General features: G+C 46.4%; 2 protein-coding genes across 2 annotated transcripts in view; both read left to right on the forward strand.

Moving 5' to 3' along the window:
• megf8 (multiple EGF-like-domains 8) overlaps positions 1 to 14,591 on the forward strand; it is a 46,604-nt gene extending 32,013 nt beyond the window's left edge. Inside the window, exons 32-44 of the mRNA XM_048262005.1 lie at positions 492 to 655; positions 1,219 to 1,354; positions 1,668 to 1,899; positions 2,334 to 2,460; positions 5,005 to 5,215; positions 6,036 to 6,250; positions 6,637 to 6,832; positions 9,264 to 9,432; positions 9,881 to 10,073; positions 10,566 to 10,730; positions 11,339 to 11,469; positions 12,412 to 12,538; positions 12,885 to 14,591. Coding sequence (XP_048117962.1) covers positions 492 to 655; positions 1,219 to 1,354; positions 1,668 to 1,899; positions 2,334 to 2,460; positions 5,005 to 5,215; positions 6,036 to 6,250; positions 6,637 to 6,832; positions 9,264 to 9,432; positions 9,881 to 10,073; positions 10,566 to 10,730; positions 11,339 to 11,469; positions 12,412 to 12,538; positions 12,885 to 14,474 — 3,656 coding nt within the window. The 3' untranslated portion in view covers positions 14,475 to 14,591. The remainder of the gene's footprint in view (positions 1 to 491; positions 656 to 1,218; positions 1,355 to 1,667; positions 1,900 to 2,333; positions 2,461 to 5,004; positions 5,216 to 6,035; positions 6,251 to 6,636; positions 6,833 to 9,263; positions 9,433 to 9,880; positions 10,074 to 10,565; positions 10,731 to 11,338; positions 11,470 to 12,411; positions 12,539 to 12,884) is intronic.
• A 4,066-nt stretch (positions 14,592 to 18,657) lies between these two features.
• LOC125305704 (oocyte zinc finger protein XlCOF6) lies at positions 18,658 to 24,366 on the forward strand. The gene is made up of 5 exons (XM_048260614.1): positions 18,658 to 19,230; positions 19,329 to 19,786; positions 20,222 to 21,156; positions 21,872 to 22,048; positions 22,687 to 24,366. Exons 2-5 carry the CDS (start codon positions 19,342 to 19,344, stop codon positions 23,218 to 23,220), a joined length of 2,091 nt encoding a protein of 696 aa, XP_048116571.1. The 5' UTR covers positions 18,658 to 19,230; positions 19,329 to 19,341; the 3' UTR covers positions 23,221 to 24,366.
• The last annotated feature ends 1,209 nt before the right edge of the window (positions 24,367 to 25,575 follow it).

Genomic DNA, 25,575 nt, shown 5'->3' on the forward strand with positions numbered 1-25,575 from the left:
ACAAAACCTCAGAGACGGAAAACGACTTTCTTCCAACGCAAATTCTGTGTAGTATCCATACTCTACCACTATTTAGCAGGATCAGAAGTAATCATTGTCAGAAGGTTCTATAGAAGAGCATACATTTGTCTTTACATTTGGCCCCCTATGCAACATTTTCAACTTAATAAAACAGTTCAGAAGTCATTGTGATGGTTAAATGACCTGTTGTGGCGAGAATGGCGGCTTTACCTGCTCCCTCTGCCGTCTTCTAGCAAAAAAACAGCCTTGCTGAAAAAACAGTCTGCACTAGCATCCCGGCAGTGTCTGAATCAGGAAGTCCCGTGAGAAGCGAGAACAAGCGAGAAACACAAAATGCTTAAAATTCTCTGGACATACACATGCTATACGATGGCTTCACTGTTTTAGATGTCCTTATATGGTCATGTGAGGAACTGAAAACCCCTCTTGGCCTCCATCTTGAATGTTTGCTGTCTCCTCTTCGTCGTCAGGTCTGTATGGCCACACAGCAGTGTACCACGAGCAGACGGACGCGGTGTATGTGTTCGGAGGATACCGCTTCCATGTAGAGGCTGTGGAACCTTCCGGAGAGCTCTACAGCCTCTACTACCCCAACCTCACCTGGTCCCTGCTGGTGCCCTCACAGGGCAACAAGGTAGATAGATACTTTATTGATCCCCAAGGGGAAATTCAAGGTCTCAGTAGCATAGAGACATCACACACAACATTCACTAACAGCAAGAAAAAGTAATAAACGTATATAATATAAAAACACAACTAAGCAATAAGGACAGTAGAAGATAAAGAATATACTAAAATACAAATTATACTAAATAACACTGAATCTAAATCAAGTCTAAAACAGTATCCACATAATGTGCTTAGGGGTGATTAAGGTAGCGGTCACATCCTCACCTGGTCCCTGCTGGTGCCCTCACAGGGCAACAAGGTAGCGGTCATGTCCTCTCCTGGGCCCGTAACCTCCGAGGCTAAAGAATAAAGACTGATTCGCTCAATGAAAACAAGACATGTCATACAGTAAATACAGTACTGAATCAAAGTACTAAATGAAAAATGATCATATCTATCTGATATCTATCTGATCTATCATATCTATGTTCTGTTCTTTTCTCTCTCTTAATCCCCCACTCATTTTCTGTGTTTTTCGTTTGTTTTTGTCTCTCTCTCTCTTCCTCTGACCATCTCGTCCGCATGCAGCCCCTGTCTCGTTTCTTCCACGCGGCGGCCCTGCTGAAGGACACCATGGTGATCGTGGGCGGCCGCACGGGAGAGGAGGACTACAGCAACATCGTCTCCCTCTACCAGATCAACTGCAACACCTGGATCCAGCCTGGTACTGTGCCGCCATATGTCCTACTCACACAAACATTTCCGCTCAATTTCAGTTCAACTTTATCCAATCATGAATCCTATACGTGTGTAATAACCATATTGGTTTCTTTGTCTGTCAAAGGAAGTAGAAAGCCTCCGCACACTGTCTTCATTTGCAATTCTAGCTTTTTATTGCAACGTTTCGGTCAGATGACCATCATCAGGCAATTTCTTTGTCTGTCAACATCTCTGTCTCTCTTCCCCTCTTTCTTCCTCTCTTTATATCTCTTCATCTGCTCCATCTCTGTGGACCTCTGTTCATTCCCGCTGTCCAGGCTCTGGTGTGGGTGACCCTGTGAACCGTTCGGTGTCGCTGGCCATGGCGGGTTTGGACGGCACGCTGTTTTTGTCGGGCGGCTTCAACGGCGTGACCCTGGGCCGCCTGCTGACCCTGACGCTGCCCTCTGACCCCTGCGTGCTGCTGACCTCGCAGGACGCCTGCAACAGCAGCACGGGCAGCTGTGTGTGGTGCCGCGGCTCCTGTGCCTCCTCCGACATGGCCGAGAGGTACTCACACACACACACACACACACACTTGCTCACACACACACACACTTGCTCACACACACACACACACACACACACACACACACACACACTTGCTCACACTTGCTCACACTTGCTCACACATGCACTCAGGCACACACATACACACTCAGGCATGCACACACACACACACACACACAGACACACACATTTACAGTACCAGGATCCTGTTGACTGTATCTACACTGTGCACAACATAACACGGTACCTATACTAGTTTGGAGGCATGTGATTGGTGTTTCACTCTCAGTAACCTTGTGCATTTGTGTTCTTTTTTCCCCCTCACTGTTTGAATGTCATCTAATGCCCCTCTTTAATCTCTCTCTCTCTCTCTCTCTCTCTCTCTCTCTTTCTCTCTCTTTCTCTCTTTCTCTCTCTCTCTCTCTCTCTCTCAGGCTGGGCTGTTCCAGTCTCCAGTCGCCCTGTTCCTCGACCCCTCGCTTGCCTGATGAGTGCCGCAGGCTCAAGACCTGCAGCGAGTGCCTCGCCCGACACCCCAAAACCTTCTCCAGCCCCATACAGGTAAACAACAACAACTTGCCATTTCTATAGTGCTTTATAGTGAAGGAACCTCATTAACCACCACCAATGTGTAGCATCCACCAGGGGGATGCACCAGATCGCTCACCACACACCAACACACACATACATGCTATGCTAAACACACACACACACACACTACTCATGTTGACTTACTCCCAATACCCCAGGGCCAGGTAATGATGGTTACGTATGTAATTGCGGTTCTATGAGTTTCGGATGGAACGAAATGCACTGTTCTATGAGGTTCGGATAGAACGAATGCGATGGAATCCAGGTGCCCATCGCACGCATGTGCAGGTCGAGTGTTTGTATCAACAAAGTGACCTGGGTGATGTACGCCCTGTGGCCTGGCACAAAAGGCAGGCCCATCCAGGAAGTGACCTCTTCCGAGTGTTCCGAGTGACTGTTGTGCTGAACTCGTAGAACCACGGTTACATACGTAACCATCGTTCCATTTCGTTTCTACTGACCGCCAGAGGCGGTGCTTTCAGCACCTGGATGGCTAATATCAACAAAGTCAGGAGGAGTTGTTACTGTTAGGGATGCTGTGAAGGCTGTTAGGGATGCTGTGAAGGCGTAGGAAGTACAGCTGCAGCCACTGGGTTATGTGGTACGACATCCACCCTGTAGAATCTAGCAAATGTGCAGGTTGAGGCCCATGATGCTGCTGCACAAATGTCTGAGAGGGGCACGCCTCGTAGGACTGCCCATAAAGTGGACACACTCCTTGTGGAGTGGCCCCGCACATGAGAGGGGGTTGGGAGACCACTGCTCCTGTAAGCACAGCCGATGTGGCCCATCTTGTTAGCCGCTGTATGGACATGGCAAGGCCTCGTTTTGGTCCTGTATGACAGACAAACAATGCGTCTGATTGCCGGATTTGGGTGGTCCTCTGAAGATAAACCCTGAGTGCCCGTACGAGGCACAAAAGCTCAGCGCTAAACCCGTTCAGACCCCTGATCGTGGGGTTCAAAGGCTGCCAGCCTAAGGGGGTGGTTGATGTATGAGGACGAATAGGTGTTTGGTAGAAAAGAGGGGTTATGGCCATAAGGTTACTCCTGTACCCCCGCAGACACTCTGCTTATGGACAAGTTATGTAGTTCTCCTACCCGCTTTGCTGATGTAATGGCCAAGAGAAAGGCTATCTTCATGGACAGCCAGTTCAACTCTATACCCCCCAGGGGTTCAAATGGGGGTTTCACAGTGCATGCAACGGGCAAGTCCCAGGAGGGCACTGGGTTTCTTTGAGGAGGCCTCAGTCGCTGAACCCCCTTTAGAAGGCGGCTCACCAGAGTGTGGGACCAATAGTCACCCTTCCGCTACAAGAAAAGAACGTATGCGGGAGGGAATCTCCGCCATATGTTCACCTAGGCTAATTGATGCAAGGTTATTTAACCAAAGAGGTAACTCCTATGCTCTTTGACACAGCTTCAGGAACGGCGTGAACACTGACACAGCTGACTATAAGTTGGCCATGCGGTGTGACCGTAACCCAACGTCAATAAAAAAATTGGTCTTAACTTCGATGTAATGAGTGCAATCGTTTTAAGGGGGCTAGTCGCAGTCTTTCGACGGAGGTAAATTCACAGCTCCAACCCGTTTGAGTAACGAGATTTCCAGCGACGCCAAAATCTTTTTGAAACTCCAAAACCTGCTTGCCAACGCGAGAAGATGCAAAGAGGTCACTTCCTGGGTGTGCTTACCTTTTGTGCCAGGGCACAGGGCGTACAGTACATCACCCAGGTCACTTTGTTGATACAAACACTCGACCTGCACATGCGTGCGATGGACATTCAGGTGCTGAAAGCACCACCTCTGGCGGTCAGTAGAAACTAAATAGAACTTAGATGTGCATCTGTGTGTACATGTGCTGTGGGAGACATACCATTCAAAATCCCCTCCGGCAGTTAGCGCCAGCTCTGACCAAATAATTTTTTCATTATTATATGTGCCCTCTTATTTACTTATTTACTTACTTTTTTGTTTACTTGAATGTTATGTTTGTCTGTGGACCTTAATTGGCAAAATATGTCTTGTCTTCACCGTGGGATAGTGAGAAACGTAATTTCGATCTCTTTGTATGTCTGGAACATGTGAAGAAATTGACAATAAAGCTGACTTTTTGACTTTGACTCATGACAAGACGAGCGGCAGTTACTGAAAACCAGTAACTTGTTGCAATTTGAGATGGATCTTTCACACCTGCATCAGATGGTTTGCAATGATGGTTTGCTGCTCTAAAATTCACACCACTGCATCTCATTTCTGATCATCTGATGTTCTGCAACAGTTTTGTCTTCTGCTGAATCTCTGGCGTGAATTGGCCTGAACATGAAAAGATACACTTCAGAAGAATCCGAGAGCGCCTCTTGTGTGTGTGAGATGTTTACAGGCACAGAGCGAGGCAGGGAGAAGACATGAGAGAAATGCTGTGTGTGTGTGTGTGTGTGTGTGTGTGTGTGTGTGAGATCCATACTGAGCCTCCCACTGGGTCTGTATCTCTCTCTCTCTCTCCCACCCCAGCCTGCCCTGCAGTGTAAGTGGTGCACCAACTGCCCTGAGGGCGCGTGCATGAGCAGCACCGTGAGCTGCACATCGGAGCACGACTGCAAGATCAACCAGCGTGAGGTCTTTCTGTCCAGCAACTGCGCCGAGACCAGCTGCGAGGCCTCCGACTGCCCCAAGTGCACCTCCTCTGGGAAATGCATGTGGACGCGTCAGTTCAAACGCACGGGTGAGATGTGGCCATCCTGTGTGTATCTGTGTGTGTGTGTGTGTGTGTGTGTGTATCTGTGTGTGTGATGTGGCCATGTGTGTGTGTATCTGTGTGTGTGTGTTGTGGGTCTTGTGATATTATTGGTCTACTGGAAATGTGATCACAAGATAATCACATGTTAGATGAAAACAAAGCCCTTATGCTGCTTTCGAGATGTCTCGTAAATCCGCCGCCCGAGTTGGAAAGTGTAAATTACCCAGCTTTCTTGCGGCATTTTGGCCAGGCACGCCCACTTTACCTCAGAGTACTTGAGGGTACAACCTTACAACAAACATGGCTGCGCCCATAGTTGAGATGAGATGACGTGTATTTTTTTTGCATATGTACTATGTGGTCATGTTAAAGTTGATGTAATGCTCTTACACACTAGATTACATTGCTGCTTCAATCCGGTCACCAATTCATGCATTGCACGGTCTTGCTGTGCGTGCAATACAATGTAACAATTTGTTTTCCAGCCGTTTAGCTAGAGGCTACATGTAGCACAAAACAATAACAATGACTAGCCTCCTGCTAATGCCCCCCGTGGCTCGAGAGAAAGGCGTTCCTAAAGCCACTCATTGGTACATGTTGTACGGGTGAGTGTACGATGATTTACGAGACATCTCAAAAGCAGCATTATTTTTGAAAAGAGAGCATCATATTTTCATTATATTTCATTAGATTTGCTGTTGGAACTGAATGTCCTGCAAGAAGACCAGTTGTGACAGTTGTGAGCTCTCCCTTCACTGATCAACTCTGTGTGTGTGTGTATCTGTGTGTGTGTGTGTCTGTGTAGGCGAGACACGGCGCATCGTGAGCGTCAACCCCACCTACGACTGGACGTGCCTGAGCTACGGCTTGCTGAACGTGTCGCCCATGCAGGTGGAGTCGTCTCCGCCCCTGCCCTGCCCTGAACCCTGCCACAAGCTGCCCGGCTGCACCCAGTGCCTGGCCTCCCACGGGGCCGACGGGGGCTGGCAGCACTGCATCTGGAGCATGGCACTGCAGCAGGTACCAACCAGCACAGTCACAAACAGGGGTCATGTTGGGGTCATGTTGTCTTGTGGCACCTTGCCCCCCCTCTCTCTACTCAGCCATAAACACATCCACAGTATCATCACACAAAGCACATTTTCATAACAGCTTCCAGCCTGAGACATTACAGCAGGGAAAAATATGTCAACTTCAGCTCAGATATGGGTAAAGGCAGTTGCCCTTGCCGTTGCTTTACTGCTTGCATTTGCTCAGTAGCTCCACTATGTATTGTTTAAAGCCAGAAAGGCCAGTTAAGGCTTTGTTTAGTTTTTTGATCATCATGTTCTCTTTCTTTCCCTCTCCCTCCCTCCTTCCCTCCCTCTCTCCCTCCCTCTCTCTCTCTCTCTCTCCCTCTCTGCTAGTGTATGAGTCCGTCGTTCGTGCCCCTGCGCTGCGAGGCGGGCCAGTGTGGGCGTCTGCTGTCCAGTGGGGACTCCTGCTCGCCCCAGTGCTCCCAGCTCAACCAGTGCTCCCAATGCATCGCTCGGCCGCAGTGCGGATGGTGTGCGGCCCGCGGGGGCAACGGAGCTGGACACTGCCTGCAGGGAGGCCTGGACGGTGAGCCAATCACTGGGGGTGGTAGGAGAATGAATAAGGGATAATGTATCGTCCGCTAATATATTTTCCAATAATGACCAAAGGGCAATACATTATCCTGCATGTTATACGGCTTATTGCCAGATTGAGGAAAGATACTTCTCACAGTGTGTCTTTTGAAATTATGGTTTGCCACTTAAATAGAACTTGAAAGTTTCAGATTCAGTTTTGAAGAACTGTATAAATCTGTGATAATTGCGCGGCGGTCATATAGGTTTAGTCAGATTTTTTATTTATTTATTTTTTTCCCCATATGGATAGCATGGAACCATCGTTTTTCTTTTTGATCTGTAGCCCCCCCGCTGGACTGCACCCCCCGAAAGGAGGGTAGGGCAGACACATTTTTCTGTGAATATCTCGAGAACCGTAGGGCCTAGGAGGTCCACCTTTTTTTTTGTATGTTGGTCTTAAGGGGGCATGTCAACCCATCCCATTACCACTTATTTCATGTATAGCGCCACCTAGTTAAAAATTAAAAAGCAAAAAATTAGGTGTTGTAATCACAATATCTCTGGCTGACATGGTCAAAACTGCACGAAATTGAAAGTGTAGGATCATGATGACATCCTCCGAATGCATGCCAAGTTTTGTGAACTTTCGTTCATGGGGGGCCTTACAATAAAATAATTTATGTGTAAATTTTAGTGACCGTACACCAACAAGAATTCCCGGGACACTGAAAGACCGGGGTACATGAAACTTGGTGGGCATGTAACCCCACATGGATAGCATGGAACCATCGTTTTTTGTTCTTTTAATCCGTAGCCCCCCCCCCCTGTACTGGACCCCCTGAAAGGAGGGTAGGGCAGACACAGTTTTCTGTGAATATCTTGAGAACCGTAGGGCCTAGGATGACCAATTTTTTCCGGATGTTTGCCTCCAGGGGTCATGTTAACCCATTCCATGTGCACACATGTGCATAAACAGATACACACGCACACACATACATTCACAGTAATCATACGTATGACACATACTCACACAGTAGACATATGTACGCATGCATGCACATGCACAGACACACATACGCAGGCAAACACACAAGCACACACAAGCACACACACACACACCCACACACCCACACACATAAACATAAACGTGTACACGCACACATGCACACAATTCAAGAATTTCTCAAAATTATGAACAGGCAAGATGGGGGTGGGGTTGTATAAAATGAATTTTACATGTGAAATCTATGAACTAATCATGTTTTGGTACTCAGATACCAGTGAGAATTGAGTGTGGATAGTGCAATTTAGTGAGGCCTTTCAGCGTGATTTATTTTTGTGGAAAAAATGTGCTGGACTGGGCGGCGGTCATATTTTGTACCGCTCTGCGGTACATCTAGTTCTGAATACAGTGAGCATAAGTGTATAATAAGTATGTGATAAGTCTGAATACAGTGAGCAAAACTGTATAATAAGTATGAATACAGTGAGCATAAGTGTATAATAATCTGTGATAAGTCTGAATACAGTGAGCATAAGTGTAGGGCTTACAATAAGTAGGGCTGTCAAAATAACTGATTAATTTCGAATAATTAATTTGTGAAAAAATAACTGATTAAAAAAATTAGTGCAGATTAATCGATTTTGTATGACCTTTGACCCAGAGCCGTTCTAGTCAGTAAAAATTAGACTGTAAAATGAAAGAGAGAGAAGAAAATGTGCTGCCTGGATCATTGATTGGAACATTTTAAAAAACGGCCTGATGGTGTTGATAAAAAGTGTTGAAAATAAAGTCCTCTGCAATGTCTGCAGCAAGGAATTTGCATATCACCGGAGTTCATCAACTCTATAATTAAGCACATCAATGCAAAGAAATAAGTGTTGACATTGAGGGGAGTGTTAATTTATTTTCATTGTGTCCCCTAGGTTATATCTGTGGCCTGAAATGCCTTGTATGTGAAAAAAAACTTCTTCCCGAAGCACTTTTGAAGTTATTTCCTCAGCATATTAGGTCATATCATAGATTATTATGGCCATTATTTGAACAGTGAAAATAATAATAAAAGAGTTTTTGAACTTTAATGTCACTAATGCTGATTATTCAATGATTAATTTGAATTTAAATATTTTAAATACTTTCATAGCAAAAATTATAAATGTGATTAATTAATCACAGAGTATGTAATTAATTAGATTATTTTTTTTAATCGATTGACAGCCCTAATAATAAATATGTGATAAATCTGAATACAGTGAGCATAAGTGTATAATAAGTATGTGCCAGTGTTTAGGAACTTAACTCACCATCAGCTTGATTGCCAATGTGTTGGTTTAGTGAGGAGTTGTACCTATTGGAACATACAGATAGAGACAATTAATGAATTGTAAGCTCTCCACTCCCTTCACTGATCAACTATGTGTGTGTGTGTGTGTGTGTGTAGGAGTGAACGAGGACATGTGCCCGCAATGGAACAGCACCTGGTCCTTCCTGCACTGCCCAGAGGAGGACGAGTGTGCCAACGGTCACCACCACTGCAACAAGTCGCAGGACTGCCACGACCTGCCGCAGGGCTACTACTGCACCTGTCGCCAGGGCTACGTGCTCAGCAGGTACACTACCAGCACCACAGGGCCACCTCATAGAAGGACATCACAACAGGACGCACACACACACTACAGAAATAATGAGACCACAGCTAAGAGATTACTGGATAATATCTCAACAGCTGATTTATCATGAAAAGATTGTGTTGATAGCTGGGAAATTGTGAGAGATTATTTCCTAAGGCCAGACATTATAGGAACATATTGTGAAAGGGCAGGACATTATTGAAGCATATAATGGTAAATATTGTGAGGGGCTATCTTTTTCTGTTCCTGCCACTGTGATTATGCGTTTATTTTATTCTTATCTTTATCTCCTTTTTATCTCACCCTGCTACCTCATTCTTTTTTTTCTATTTCTCTCTCCCTCCTTCTCTCTCTCTCTCTCTCTCTCTCTCTCTCTCTCTCTCTCTCTCTCTCTCTCTCTCTCTCTCTCTCTCTCTGTGTCCTGCAGTGTGACGGGTCAGTGTGAGCCGGTGTGTCCTCAGGGATGTGTGAACGGCACGTGTGTGTCGCCCGGAGTGTGTCGCTGCCACTTCGGCTTCATTGGGGAGAACTGCTCGTCCGAGTGCCACTGCAACAAGCATAGCAACTGTGCCGGAGTCCACCAGCTGGACAAGTGTCTGGAATGCCACAACAACACTGTGGTAAGTTAGCTAGAGAACAATGCGCAAGCACACACTCACACGTACTATAGATCAACACATAGTGTGAACATTTTGGGTACGTTAGTAAATTCAATCTGACACACTCTGGACACTCCGAGAGTGTGAAGCTCTGAATAAACACACGATAATTCCGAATTTACAAACGGTTAAGTGTGCTTGGAGCGCTTGGAGTGGCAATTTACGAACGCACCCATAGTTATCTATAGTATGCAGTGTTAAGTGTACTCGCAGCAGTTATCTATAGTATGCAGTGTTAAGTGTACTTCACATATAGTGACTTTCTTTTGCACATCTTGATCAACTACTTTTTCCACACCTCTACCCTTTTCTTTCTCTGTTTTTTTATCCCTTTCTTTACATTCTCTGTCTGTCTGTCTCTCTGTCTCTCTCTCTCCCTCCCTCTCTCTCTCTCTCTCTCTCTCTCTCTCTCTCTCTCTCTCTCTCTCTCTCTCTCGCTCTCTCTTCCTGCAGGGAGAGTCGTGTGATAAGTGTAAGCCTCTGTTTGTGGGCTCGGCGGTGGGCGGCGGCACTTGTCGGCCGTGCCGTGAGATTTGCCGCGGCAACAGTGCCGTTTGCCTCTCTAGGGACGAGTACGAGAAAGCGCTAATCAACAACTACCCCCTGGACCCCGACAGCGTAAGCACTGAGCTAATTGCTGAAATTGATGCCATTTGCGGTCATTTGCAGAAATTCTTTGTGCTTTTACCTCCTCCAGTTAATATCATCACTATAGCTGTTGTTCCCACTGTCAGTTAACATCTATCACATTTGACCATGTAATTAGTTTCCACCTCTAGTAATTGCCTGCTCTATGTTTCAAAGGATAGAAAACCACAAGCACATTTCTAATGAGGCAAATGGCATCCTTGGTCTCAGAAAGGTTACTATTCTAGACCACATTAAATGGAAGGCCAATTAAATGTATTGGGAAGCATACAAGGAATATATTTCAAATGTGGACATAAACACAAATATTCTTTAATATTATCATTTCTGATATTTGTAGTACTTCCCATACAGGTAAAAGATACCAAAAATGCCAGATAACATCTACTAAGAAATGTGAATGCCGATGTTCTTCTATTTCTTTTTTTTTTTGGGATGTTTTTTCCGTGTAATGTTACATAACTTGCCCTGAGCTCAATGCTGAATTGAGGTCATTTTCACATGCCAGTCTCACCCACACCTCTCTCTCTGCAGATCAGTTTCAAATGGCGGTCTCACCCACACCTCTTTCTCTGCAGATCATTCAGCGAGTGGCCAAGGGGCCCACCGAGGACGACGTGGTCTGCGTGAACTGCCAGAACAACAGCATGGGTGACAAGTGTGACAACTGCCTCACGGGCTACTTCCTGCTGCAGGGGAAGTGTGAAAAGTGAGTCCCTGACCTCTGCTCCGCTACGCTCTGCTCCACTCTGCCCTGCCCTGCCCTGCCCTGCCGTCACTGTAAATAGAGCATCGCGGGAAATGCAAAAAAAAAAAAAGAAAAACATCCCGCAGTATGCGCTGTGAAATAAATGGAATCAAATGAGCTCCCCTGCGCGTCCAATCTCCTCTGAGCGCCGCCTCAAGGTTGTCCGTCTCTCATTCCTCGTATTGATCTCCTGTGAGGGATCCCAGCTATTGCTGCTGCTGCTCGTCTGTGTGAAGAGGACGCTTCATATGGATGGGAGCTAATACTGCCGCTCCCCTGTGGAACGTTAGCAACCTTCTTTTCCTCTCCATGATGGCCTTGTTTTCCAAAGTTTGAATAGGTTGCTGTTTTCCAATCATAATTTCAACACAGAGAGGAAGTGCTGAGATGTGAGCATTTGCCTCCACAGTTAATCGATGCAAGTGCCTCAGTGAGGGATGTTCGATGCTCGACATTTTGCACATTCATTCTCCCACATCTCGCATGCTCATTTCCTCTAACATTCCCTTGGTTTGTGTGGAACATGAAAACTCTGGCTCTTTTCTATGCTACTGTTTTTTTAGTGCTACTGTTAGTGCACACTGTGTCTTTGCGATTCTGAAAAGACTGTGCTAATGTTGTTCAAAATACATAGTTTTTGTATTTTGATTTTATATTATGCATTTTTCCTGATGAGTCAGACTGCTGCCTTCATTCAGAAACTTTCAAGGTCCATTGACTGCTTAGACTTAGGCTTGTATAGTTTTTTTGTTTGTTTTTAAAAGCTCCCAATAATCTAAGAGAAAATATAGTATGTCTTACATTAACTGATTTGTTAAACACATGCAAATTATATATGTATTATTTGAAGTTTTTTGGTACTTTTATTCAGAAGCATTTGCATTTACCCCTTTTCGCCTGTAGGTGTCAGTGTAACGGGCACGCCTCCACTTGTAATATGGACGGCTCCGGGTGCCCTTGTCAGAACAACACAGAAACCGTCAACTGCCTGCCGACTGCTAATGACCGCAAAGAGTGCTACAGATTACAGGTCAGTCCTTTACTGCTGCCACACCATCCCTCTGGAACGGTCATCCCTTCAATGAAATGTAGTGTTGTTGTTGTCGTTGTTGTTGTTGGGTTGCTCCATCTGCCTGTCTGTGTGACACCATGTCCTAACCAGATGCGACGCGAGGGAATTTTAGCAATAAAATCCGTTTAATTCCATTGTTTTCAGTTGGAGTGTCCTGACTGCAAGCGATGCGAGCAGCGTGAATAGGACTCAATAGAAGGGCATATTTAACGGATTTGGTGTAGACAGATAAAATTGACAGTCGCTCGTTTGGATCCTGTTAGGACACGGCCTCACTCTCACACTTCCTGTCTTTTGTCCACAGTGTGCAAAGTGCAAGGACTCCTTCAATGGCTCCCCAGTGAAGGGACGCCAGTGCTACCGGCAGTTCAACGTGGACAACGAGTGCTGCTTCGACCCCACCTCGCAGACCAACTGCTTCCACGATCCGTCCATCCGCAACCTGCCGCGGGGACGCACCGTCTTCTTTGCCGCACAGCCCAAGTTCACCAACGTGGACATCCGCGTCACCATCGACGTGACGTTCGGCGAGGTGGAGGTGTACGTGTCCAACTCGCACGACACCTTCGTCGTGGACGTGGACCAGCGCTCGGGCGTGCACAACATCCGCATCGAGGACGAGGCCAGCGTGCTCGGCGGCGGCGCCAGTCCCGTCTCCCACGGCGACAAGGAAATGCCCTTCCAGCCGTCGCCCATCAAGGTATTCGCCAACCAGTCGTCGGCGTCCTCGGGCCTGCTGGGCGCCCCGCTGCAGCTGCACGCCGGGCGGAGTGGGTCGGGAGGAGCCGGGGCAGTCGGGGTCAGCGGCGGCACTGGCGGGGTGGGTGAGCGGGACATCCGCGAGGAGAAGGCCCAGGGCCTGATCACCTACATCACGGTGTGGAAGCCGCAGACGGTGCTGGTGGTGCGCGAGGTGCGCGACCGCGTGGTGGTCACCTTCCCGCACGAGGTGCACTCGCTCAAGTCCAGCCGCTTCTACATCGCGCTGCGCGGCGTCGGCACGGAGGAGCGGGGGGGGGAGTCGCAGGGCCTGCTCTTCCTGCGGCAGGACCAGGCGCACATCGACCTCTTTGTCTTCTTCTCCGTCTTCTTCTCCTGCTTCTTCCTCTTCCTGTCCGTCTGCGTGCTCCTCTGGAAGGTCAAGCAGTTCCTGGACTTCCGCCGCGAGCAGCGCCGCCACATCCAGGAGATGACCAAGATGGCGTCGCGGCCCTTCGCCAAGCTCACCGTCTACCTGGAGCCCGAGGAGCCGCAGCTCATCTACCTGCCGGTGGCCGGCGGCAACGGCGGGAGCGTCTCGCTGGCTCAAGCCCGCAGCGGCAAGCTGAGCGGCGTGGTGATGGGTCAGAGAGGCCGCTCGGGGGCCCCGTCCTACAAGCAGGACCCCGGCTCGGGCACCGCGCTCCACCACCACCACCACCACCACCACCTGGCGGCCCTCGGCTCGGGCAACAGCGGGCAGCACCTGCCTCTGCACTACCTGAACGCCCACCACCACTACGCGCCCACCTCCACGGCCAACCCGCCGGCACACCACCACCACCACCACCACCACCACCCGCCCGCCACCACCCACGGCAGCTACCAGCACTTCTGCCGCTCCGACCCCTTCCTCTCGCAGCTCATGGGCTTCTCCTACTCCTCCTTCAAGGTGGGCCCCATCACGCTGGAGCCCACGGACGACGGCATGGCCGGCGTGGCTACCGTCCTCTTCCAGCTGCCCGGCGGCCTCCTGGCGCCCAACCGCGCCTGCCTGGGCTCGGCGCTGGTCACGCTGCGGCAGAACCTGCAGGAGTACTGCGGCCATGGCGGCGGCGCCGGCACGCACACTGGGGCCGGCGGAGGACGCAAGGGCCTGCTGGGACATCAGCACCTCACCACCATGGCCATGTGAGCGGTCAAGAGCATGATCTGGGGGAGATGGACATGTGTGAGATGAGGCCAAAGAGGGCAAGAAAAAGGGAGGTAGAGAGTGAAAGAGTAGAGAGAGAGGGAGAGAGAGAGAGAGAGGGAGGGAGAGAGAGAGAGGGAGGGAGAGAGAGAGGGGGAGAGAGAGAGGGAGAGAGGGAGTGAGGGAGAGAGAGAGAGAGAGAGGGAGACCATCTCTGAAGGTTACAAAGCTCTCTGAAAGTCCTAAGTTCTGAAATGTTACTTGAAGTGTGTTAAAAAGTGTAGGCCAAAAACAAAGGGACAAAGGTGGGGAGTGAGACGCGTGGTCAGATGGCTAAATGTGTTCACATCCATGTACATACACTGTGTAATTAATGAGTTAAGCAACCTCTTTTACATAACATGTCTATTTATGGCTTCTTTGTTCATTTCAATGTCACATGACCAAGGCTGCAGCCCACAGAAATGCACTATGCTTGGCCATCGGCTTTGCCCATTCAGACAGACTGCCTAAGGACTGACCAATGGGAAAGGTGTGTACCTGCATCAGAACCAATATGTGCTTTATGATCCCTTGAGTGACAATCTGAACAGCCAGTGAGAGCAAAGATATGGTGGACGTGAAGTCCACGTGAATGTTCAAAAACCTGATTGTCCAACATTAGGGGAACAAACAAGACGAGGGAAACAAACACTTGAAATTGTGTTTGTAGTTTCATGACAAGGATGAAACTGCTTGTAAATTGAAACGCATAACGGCTCAGTTGTGTTCACATTTTTATATAGGAGTCAGCGTCTACATCTACCCCTCCTTGATGTAGGTTGTAACAGTATGTATTGTATTTCCCGTTTTAAAAACCTTCTCTGCAAATGCCTTTTTCAACAGAGGTGCTGTGACTGTATTTCATTGCATGAGCAAGACTTGTGATGGATATCAAGGGTTAGTCTGGCTGTTTTCTAAGCCTTCTTGTTTTGGACGTGCTTTATTTTATTTTATGTTATTGTTTAGTTTTCTTCTTTTTTTTTTTTTTTGAGGGGGGGGTCAAGGTCGTCATCACCATGGAACTCCTCGGCCACACGCACACATTTCATGAAGGAACTCTTTATCATCTCTGTGAGCCCTTTTGTTTGTTTGTTTGTTTGATTGGTTCTTTTGGTATGGTTATCTTTCACAACAAGTTTGATGTGCTTCATAGACTAGTTTGGCCATGTTGATGCTAGACTGTTATGTTCTTTTTAGCTCTTTTTAATTGGATGATTGAGTCAGCCAATGAGAGCTACAGTGGTTCTTTCTCATACTCTGATTGGTTGTAGAAGGGAAAGCTAGAAAATAACCACAAGTAAGAGAAAATGTACAATAAATGAATATTACTAACGGTCCAGTCAAATGTAAGTCTGCCTCCTGGTGAGAGACTATTAAAATAGTCATAAAGAAAGGACCTAATCATGAAATTACAGTATTTTCATTTTAAGGATTTTGTTGCTTTGCTGTTGGATTTATTTTATGTATGTTCAGTTGTAATATTAGCTACTAGCAATGCAGTATTTGATGTACCCCAAACCTAGATGTCCGATATTTCACCACACAATAAAGTTGATCAAATTAAATGTGACAGAATCTATGACTGTAAGACAGTAGAGTTCTTCGCACAGTTAATGCTGAACTCTTAAGTCCAAATGCCCTCATAAGTGATATATATTTAAGGACTGAATACTCAAAATATTTGATAAACACTAGTTAGTATGCTATTTTTTTTCTTTGGAATTCAGCATTACTGTATGTTGATGACAGTGCAATGTCCATGTTACAGAGAAGCCTGGTGAGTTCCGGAACACTGTTCAGTCTGCGTCACTCACTCTGTCGATCATGTACATCAGTTAGTCAGCATCCACAGGTAGTGTTAATGTGTTTCAGGTTGTGTTATTGATATTTTGTGTTGTTTGCTACTGTGCTTTTTTTATTTCTCTCATTTTTGTACATTACATTGGTTGGCTTGTCTTTTTTAAGAGAGGAAGTCTTGTACAGAAGATGGTGTCATATGCTTGACTGACTTGCTGTCCTGGTCTGCAGTCGGTAAATCTAATAAAACACTAAAATGTGTCTCGGTCTACGGACTTTTCTTTAAATTAGTTTTCTCTCACACTTTTTTGTCTACAGGGATAAAATATGAAATATACAATTATGCCCTAGCACAAAATGTTTGTTGTTATTTTCTCAGATATTCATAAAGACAATCTGATGATTTTTGAACTATTCATTCAGAAGAGTTAGAACAGTAGACGCACTTGGTGATCTGACCTATAGGGGGCGCTACATCAGCTCAGTTAAATGTCCAGCAGGATGGACTTGTTTATGTTAATGGTATTTGGCAGATGCTTTGGTCCTAAGTGACTTCCAGTATAACACTACATTAGTTTAACATAATAGTTTCAAATAAAGTTGAAATGCCCTGAGGCATAATAAAGTTACTAAACCACAAAACATGAAACTAAGCAAACCCATGTTTTCTTTTAAACACAATTATTACGCTGAACTGACCTATTTTACCACAGCAATGAATTTATCCAACAGAATAATGTAAGATCAATGTGAAGCACCCACGTACTGAACCAGTAAGGCAAATGAACACATGGGATTTCCTGATGTCACCATTTCATTGTGATTCCATGACTGTTTCCATGACAGATAATCACGCAGCTAACAGTGTTGACAACAGTTATCAAACAATTTTCTTAAAGAAGGTTATGTTTAGGGACCAGTAGAACTTGGAGCTGAGTTGTATCATATGTTATGCTTTTAGATTAACCATGCTTTGTCAATACTATGGCACAACATTCATGTGCAACCGATGTACACAATAAAATCAAGTAAATCCAGCAGGGTTTTTTTTTTCCAGTGTGGCCTCTAATCATTCTTATCATTCATTTGAATTAGTCATTGAGTCATTATTGCTGATGCAAAGTAGAACATCTATTACCGAACATCAAGAAAGTAAATGGATATATTATTACGCATGCACGCACACACAGAAACACACACATACATGGCATGTATAAGTCGGGTGTTTGGTATTTTATTTCTACATACATTTTGATGTATTTTTGTCCATCCCTGATGGTCGACACAGCAGACGCTCGCTCATCAGAGGACCGCAGAGTGGGCAAGAAGGGATGTAAAGATGGATCATGGTATTCAAATAGCAAGGTGCTGAACCTCTTATGCTTTAGGCCAGAGTGGATTTGAATTTAAGTCAGGCTGCTAGGCCTAGGAAGCCAATGAAGATACTAACAGAGGAGTTACATGTGACCACCAGACATGCTGCATTCTTAATAATCTTTAATGGTCTCACAAGCAGGTGGGCCAGTTTACAATAAATAGCAATAGTCCAGATAGGAAAGAACAATACACAAGATGTGTGGCATATTGTGTCAGATAAGGTCTGATCTTCCGGATATTGTAAAGGATAAACCAACATGACTTGTAGCTGAAGCTATGCTCAGAGTAGGCTAATCGGTCAGGCTCATTGAAGATGGACCAAGCGCTGGATGTTTATTCTGTTGGGGAATAGCTGTATGAGCTGGAAACACCAAAAACTCAGTTTTGGAGAGATTGAGGGAGTTAATATTTCATCCACTGAAATATCCCTAAGGCATGCAGAAATCCAAATTCAAAAGTCATAAGGTGGAAAAGACAGGTAAAGCTGAGTAGCTATATCACCTGCAAAGCAGTGATATCCATGAGACTGAATTACCTCACCCGAGGAAGTGGTGTGAATAGAGAAAAGAAAGGCCCTAGATCCTTCAGGCACAGTGGTGAGGTCATCATGAGACTTGTCCTGTCCTGTCCTGGCCAAGACAGGCTGAATGAACGTCATTTGAATTATTCAAACCATAGTGGTTAATTGCAATTAATGTGGAGAGAATGTAATGGCATGGCGAAAACCACACTCCCAAGAACATTTGACATGACAGGAAGAAGAGAGACACGTCTTCACATTAGCTAAATATGTAGCAACCTTTCTTGATGTGTAACCCTTGCATCTCCAGGACTGAGTGCACAATGAATTATGTGAGACGCCGGCAGAATAAGCTAAGTGGATTGCAGAAGAGTGGATGGAATGGTTTTTATTTCTACGCCAGATAGAACTAGGCATTTGCAGAACACAACCGATTCGTTCTACTTTTCAGAGACTGGCTTTTCAGTGCTAAATTGTTTCGTCATGACAGCAGAACGACGTGGTTGGTTGAACGTCACATACGTAATGTGAGACGCGACGCAAGCAAAGAAGGATCTTCCGGTATCAACACTTGATCAGATGGTAGTGTCAAGGAGGTTTTTAGTTGACTGATTCGGCCAGGTAGACTATTACATAAACGCAAAGGGACGGTTACCAAAAAGACTGATGAGTGTTGAAAGATGGCGTTTCTTTTTCCAGTATCATTGCAAGAGGACAAGTCAAGACTGGTTGTGAGAAATTGGATACTTGCATGCTAAAAACAGATCAGTAGTCTGACAGACAATAAGACTTTGTTCAGCTAGCTAATCCTACAAATGTTACTAGCTACAGAATGGCAATACCTATATGTTTCTGTGCTAAAATCCACACTTAATTTTCAAGCTGTTTTTTGTCGTGTCGAGTTTCAATGACCTGAGTTATTTTCTGTGTAGCCTTGTTATTTGATACGCACGATTTACTTCTAACCTTCTTGTCTCAAGGATAACACCATCCATTTTAAAGGAGGACTGACCATTAACTAAGGTAGGCTAAACTAGAGAGTCGTGTTTATCTGTCATATAGGCAGTTTTATTAAATTGGGTGCAGGGAACATGCAGTAGCTAGCTGTCGTTGTTCATAAGGTCCAGCAGAATAATGAAAGTCACCTCGGCGAAAAAGAAGCCATTCTCCCACAAGAGGAATGGGATAACAGGCAACAAAGACAATCTTGAAGTGCTTGTGAAGTTAGAACGCTTGCCTCAAGTAGATGAACTTGTCGAGTGCAAAACCAAACGCCCTGGATACACAGAGGCTAGTGCTGGCTGTAGCCTTTCTGACAGAGTCCAAATTAAAGAAGAACCAAGTCACGATGAAACGCAGTCAATCAAAGAAGAGGCGACATCTGCAGAGCCCTGTCCTTCGGAACCTGTCTTTCCCAAGCAAGAACCGGGCTGCGAGACGTGGGCTATGCAAATAAAAACAGAGCCAGAATCTGACTTCGAGATCTCACCGTCAGGAGAGGAAGATCTAAGCCCTGTTAAGCGAGAGGATGAAGACATCAAGCTGGAGGCATCTGAGGATGGTAAAGCCTCGGATACAGGTAGGACTGAAGTGAATTCAGACTTCATGATTTCAGTTGAATCATCACAGACCAAACCTTAATACCCTTAGAGTCCAGGTTAACACAACTGTTAAAACATGTCCCATACACACTACACATTAAAAATCTCCTAATTTTCTAAATTATTGGAGTTTGTATGGAAACTTTCCAAGGGCTGCTTAGGGTCACCCAAGATGGAATTGTTATTGAAACAAACTGGCACAGCTTCTCTGACAAAGACAAAACATTCTCTTAATTTAAATGCATAGAAGGACTTTCGTGCTCTTTCATGAGAACGTGTGTGTGTGTGTGTGTGTGTGTGTGTGTGTGTGTGTGTGTCCATTTATCTATTCAACTTTAAATAAAGAAATGAATGTGAATAGGCTATAAGTGTATACTCGTGACTAACCTCATCCTTTCCCTCTTCTCTCACAGTCCACTCTGGTCAGTTCTTCCCGTGTCCACACTGCTCCATGTCCTTCACCGATTGCTCCTACCTGGACAAGCACCTGAAGTGGACCCATCAGCTGGAGTACCATGCCCTGCTGGAGAAGCAGGCGGCAGAGGAGCCAGAGGGCCTCCGCCAGATGGTCCAGTGCCCCGACTGCAGTAGCCGCTTCTTCACCCTGCGCCAGCTTCAGGCCCACGAGCGTCAGGCGCACCCCAAGCCCCTGGAGCCGCCGCCCCGCAAGCGCCACACCTGCCCACAGTGCGCCCGCTCCTTCCACTACCTGGCCAGCCTCCAGAAGCACTGTCGGCGCTGGCACCGGCTGCAGACGGTCAGCAGCGACGGGCAGCTGAGCTGCGCCCGCTGCGGGAAGAGCTTCGCCGGCACGTGGGGCCAGGGCCCGCACCACTGCCCGCCGCCAGGAGCCCCGGCCGAGCCGAGAGACGAAATGGACGACGCGAAGGCGGACAGCGAGGGTCCGGCCGCGAGGAGCCCTGATTGCAAGGAGCTGCTCTTCCGGTGCCCCAGCTGCGGTAAGGGCTACCGGACGGTGCAGAAACATCTTGGCACGCTGGGCCTCGACACCGGCCGGCCGCGTCGCGGTGCTCGACTCGCGGTCGGGCGCCACGACAACAGCAGCCTGCACAAGCACGCGCGCATCCACACGGGCCTCAAGCCCTTCGCCTGCCCGCATTGCGCCAAGCGCTTCGGCCGCATGACGCACCTCAACTCGCACCTGCTCACGCACACGGGCCTCAAGCCCTTCCCGTGCGGCCAGTGCGGCCACAGCTTCAGCCACCGCACCGAGCTGCGCAACCACCTGCGCAGCCACTCGGGCGAGAAGCCCTTCCGCTGCGGCGACTGCGGCAAAGGCTTCGCCGTCATGGGAAACCTCCGTGTGCACCAGCGCACGCACAGCCAGGTGATGGTCATTTTGATACCAAGATTTAAGTAGTATAAGTAATATATATAAAAGAGTGTATATATATATATATATATATATATATATATATATATATATATATATATATATATATATATATATATATATATATATATATATATATATATACTCTTTTGATCCCGTGAGGGAAATTTGGTCTCTGCATTTATCCCAATCCGTGAATTAGTGAAACACACTCAGCACACAGTGAACACACAATGAGGTGAAGCACACACTAATCCCGACGCAGTGAGCTGCCTGCAACAACAGCGGCGCTCGGGGAGCAGTGAGGGGTTAGGTGCCTTGCTCAAGGGCACTTCAGCCGTGCCTACTGGTCGGAATTCAAACCGGCAACCCTCCGGTTACAAGTCCGAAGCACTAACCAGTAGGCCACGGCTGCCCCCAGAGAGACCCAGTAATAGTGGACTACACTGATTAGTGGCAACCTGGCAATCCGGAGCAGATAGCTACTGACGCAGCCATGCAGAACAGTGAAACACTGCAAAGTCATAATATTCCCGCTTATCTCTAAATACAGTCACACACAGATATACACAGGGACAGCACAGATATCATACAGTCACACATACAATCATACTTTTAGTATCAAAGTGACCTATTAATGAGAAATGCAGAACATTAAACCACATATTGGAATATTGGACGTAATGTTCTATTCCACTTTCTCTCACAGGAGAAGACGCACCAGTGCGGCGAGTGCGGAAGGCAGTTCGCCGACGCCAGCGTGCTCAGGAAGCACCTCCGCGTGCATCGGGCGGTAGGCCCGCGACCACTGCACGGCTTCCTGCGTAAGCGCTTCACGCGCGTGGCCCACCTGAAGAACCACCAGCGCACGCACACCGGGCGAATGGTCATTTTGCGCGAAGATTTAAGTAGTATAAGTAATATATATAAAGAGTGTATATATATATATATATATATATATATATATATATATATATATATATATATATATATATACTCTTTTGATCCCACGTGAGGGGAAATTTGGTCTCTGCATTTATCCCAATCATTGAATTAGTGAAACACACTCAGCACACAGTGAACACACAATGAGGTGAAGCACACACTAATCCCGGCCGCAGTGAGCTGCACCTGCAACAACGGGCGCCGGGGAGCAGTGAGGGGTTAGGTGCCTTGCTCAAGGGCACTTCAGCCGTGCCTACTGGTCGAATTCAAACCGGCAACCCTCGGGTTACAAGTCCAAGCACTAACCAGTAGGCCGGCTGCCCTAGAAGACCCAGTAATAGTGGACTACACTGTTAGTGGCAACCTGGCAATCAGAGCAGATAGCTACTGACGAGCCATGCAGAACAGTGAAACACTGCAAAGTCATAATATTCAGCTTATCTCTAAATACAGTCACACACAGATATACACAGGGACAGCACAGATATCATACAGTCACACATACAATCATACTTTTAGTATCAAAGTGACCTATTAATGAGAAATGCAGAACATTAAACCACATATTGGAATATTGGACGTAATGTTCTATTCCACTTTCTCTCACAGGAGAAGACGCACCAGTGCGGCGAGTGCGGAAGGCAGTTCGCCGACGCCAGCGTGCTCAGGAAGCACCTCCGCGTGCACACGGGCGAGCGTCCGTACCACTGCACGGCCTGCGGCAAGCGCTTCACGCGCGTGGCCCACCTGAAGAACCACCAGCGCACGCACACCGGCGAGCGGCCGTACGCCTGCGGCGAGTGCGGCAAAAGCTTCGCCCAGTCCGGCGACCTCACCAAGCACCGGCGCACGCACACGGGCGAGAAGCCCTACGCGTGTCCCGACTGCCCACGGCGCTACAACAACTCCGGCGACCTGGGCAAGCACCGGCGCAGCCACACGGGCCAGAGGCCCTACACCTGCCAGGAGTGCAGCAAGGGCTTCCTCATGGTGCACCACCTCAAGACCCACATGCGCACGCACACCGGCGAGAGGCCGTACCTGTGCCCGCACTGCCCGCTCACCTTCAGCCGGGCACACCACCTGAGTGGGCATGTCCGCAAAAGCCACTGAGGGACGAGTGGCTGGCCAAGAGCAGCGGTTATCCTGATGTTACGGACACCCAAGGACGGAAGAACAGAGAAATGCATCCTATTTGGACAGATTCAAGACTGTGTGTTAAATGCACCCTTCAGTAGGTTATGACTGACACTAATACCACTGAAATAAACTTAAACAACAGTGACAATTAATCCATGAAGTGATCACTGACTAGATTGCTGATAAGCAATTTCACTGTCCGTTGCTGACCATCACTGACCGTCCATTGCCATTGTAGTAGGGCAGTGGTGGCTTAGGATGTAGAGGAGTCGTCCAGTAACTGGATGATTACTGGTTTGAACCCTACTTCTCCTGACCCTGTCAAAATGTCCTTAAGGAAGACACTGAACTCCAAACTGCTCCCGATGTACAGGTTGGCCTTGCCTTGCACGGCAGCCTCTGCCATCAGTGTATGAGTGTGTGTGAATGGGTTAATGTGAGACATTGTAAAGCGCTTTGAGTGCTCGTAGGAGTAGAAACGCGCTATATAAGTGCAGTCCATTCACAATTCTGTGTCCTGTCTGATCACAGATGTTCTAGGCCTTTCCTAGTCCACTGACGATGGAAGGTGAGATTTGGTGGGATGCCGGTAACGGTCATCACCAATGAAATGGAAAGTGGATTGAAAATGTAAATTCACAGATTTACGATGATTTACAATGCCGTTACGTAAACTAAGTAGATTAGGCTTGAGGTCAACTTCCTCACATTTTTGGTGTTGCTTTTTATTGCCCATCGCTGCATGACGGTGATCACTTTGAATACCAAAGTACTGATTGTTTTAAAATATCACATTTGGAGATGATTGTTAATTTGCCACATAGCAAGATACTTTTGACTGACTTAAAGCTTGATACGTCAGTCATCCTAGTGATCAACTGTCATTTCATATACCGTTCACATGGCTAAATCCTTATGATTAATGTTGAGATATGACATCCAAGGCTTTGATTACAGTGTGCTTCATATAGCAGGTAGTATCCAAATGATGTGTAATTTATTCCTGACAGGCTGGGGTAGAAAGAGAAGTGATGACTGTGTTAATTCATTAATTATTTTTATTGTATCTATGCTCATGAAATTAATAAATATGAAAGGCTGGAAAGCTTTCTGTACAAACTCTTTCTCGTTCTTGTTTCACATTTATTGTTTACAAAGCAACCAGGATTGTCATGTATTTGGTATTTGTCAATTAATTGACACAATGGATTTAGGTGAGAGTCAAAGTTGTAATGCTGCTCTTTTCTTAACCCTAGTTATATTGAACCATAGACCTTATGCAGTGAGACTTAATTTAACTCTGAAGAGCAATGTGCATAGTCAAGGAATGAACGAAGTGCTTTGTTTATGTTATCTGCTGAGTTGACCCAGTGATGTTTGCACTTAAAACCTTGCTCTATAGCCAATAGACTTTTAGACTTTGCACTTAACCCATCATTCAAATTAGGGAACAAAGTCAGTCACTGTCTATACTATATACAAAAGCACTGATTCACTGATGAGTGGCCCAATCATGAAATAAATTCTGTGGATATTTAAGACATTTAATGTTAAAATGTGTTATCTCATCTGTTCATTAAACTGTTAGTTTAAGAGGTGTGGTAAAGGGCCTGTCTCCTTATTTTTTTCCAGATGAGATGGGAAGATGAGGATAATCTCATTAGTCTGATATATCAGCTGTGCATCTCTTCAAATTTGCTATTTTGAAGTAAATACCTCCATTCTTCTCAAATCAAGCAAAACAAATGAATTGCATGCTTATTAGCCTCTACTGTTTTGATAGGCTAAATACACATTAAATAGGCCAATCATAAATATGATTAGTTACTAGGCTTCACTGATAATATTTATTTCATGCTGTAATAGGCTCAGTCCTGAAGCTTATGATTGTTTGTGTTAATGTTAAGAGCAATTCCTGATTATATAGCTTTCTGTGCTATGCAATTAAGACCTCCTGATATTAAAAGGAAAATAACGTTGCTCAGTTTGGCAACAAACTCACCTACACCCTCAGATGTTCTCTCAAACATCCTCTCTCCCAACGACTAGACGGAGATGGATCACTCGGTCAAGGCCCCAAAACAAGCCTGTCTCGGTTAATTCATGTGGAATTGGCCTATTATTTTTATGTCTGTGATTACGAGGACAGGGCCGTAACTGGCACTCCAACACAGATAACAAAGATGTATTTAGAGCTAAATAATATTGAGTGTACCTTTGTTTAAAGCTAGAATCAATACTTCTTAAAGCGTGTCCATTTTTCATTTACTAGGCCTGATGTCTTCGTGAGGGGGAGGGTTGAAGAGATAAATGGGCACAGTGTATTCT

Source organism: Alosa alosa, chromosome 13 (assembly GCF_017589495.1).
Source record: "Alosa alosa isolate M-15738 ecotype Scorff River chromosome 13, AALO_Geno_1.1, whole genome shotgun sequence".
NCBI lineage: Eukaryota > Metazoa > Chordata > Actinopteri > Clupeiformes > Clupeidae > Alosa > Alosa alosa.

Bases quoted from the DNA above. Each gene is read 5' to 3' on its own strand.
- LOC125305704 (XM_048260614.1), top strand. From the start codon at position 19,342: ATGAAAGTCACCTCGGCGAAAAAGAAGCCATTCTCCCACAAGAGGAAT. The intron at 19,787-20,221 runs GTAGGACTGAAG...CTTCTCTCACAG, and splicing joins TGGTAAAGCCTCGGATACAG to TCCACTCTGGTCAGTTCTTC. The intron at 22,049-22,686 runs GTCATTTTGCGC...TGGAATATTGGA, and splicing joins GCACGCACACCGGGCGAATG to CGTAATGTTCTATTCCACTT.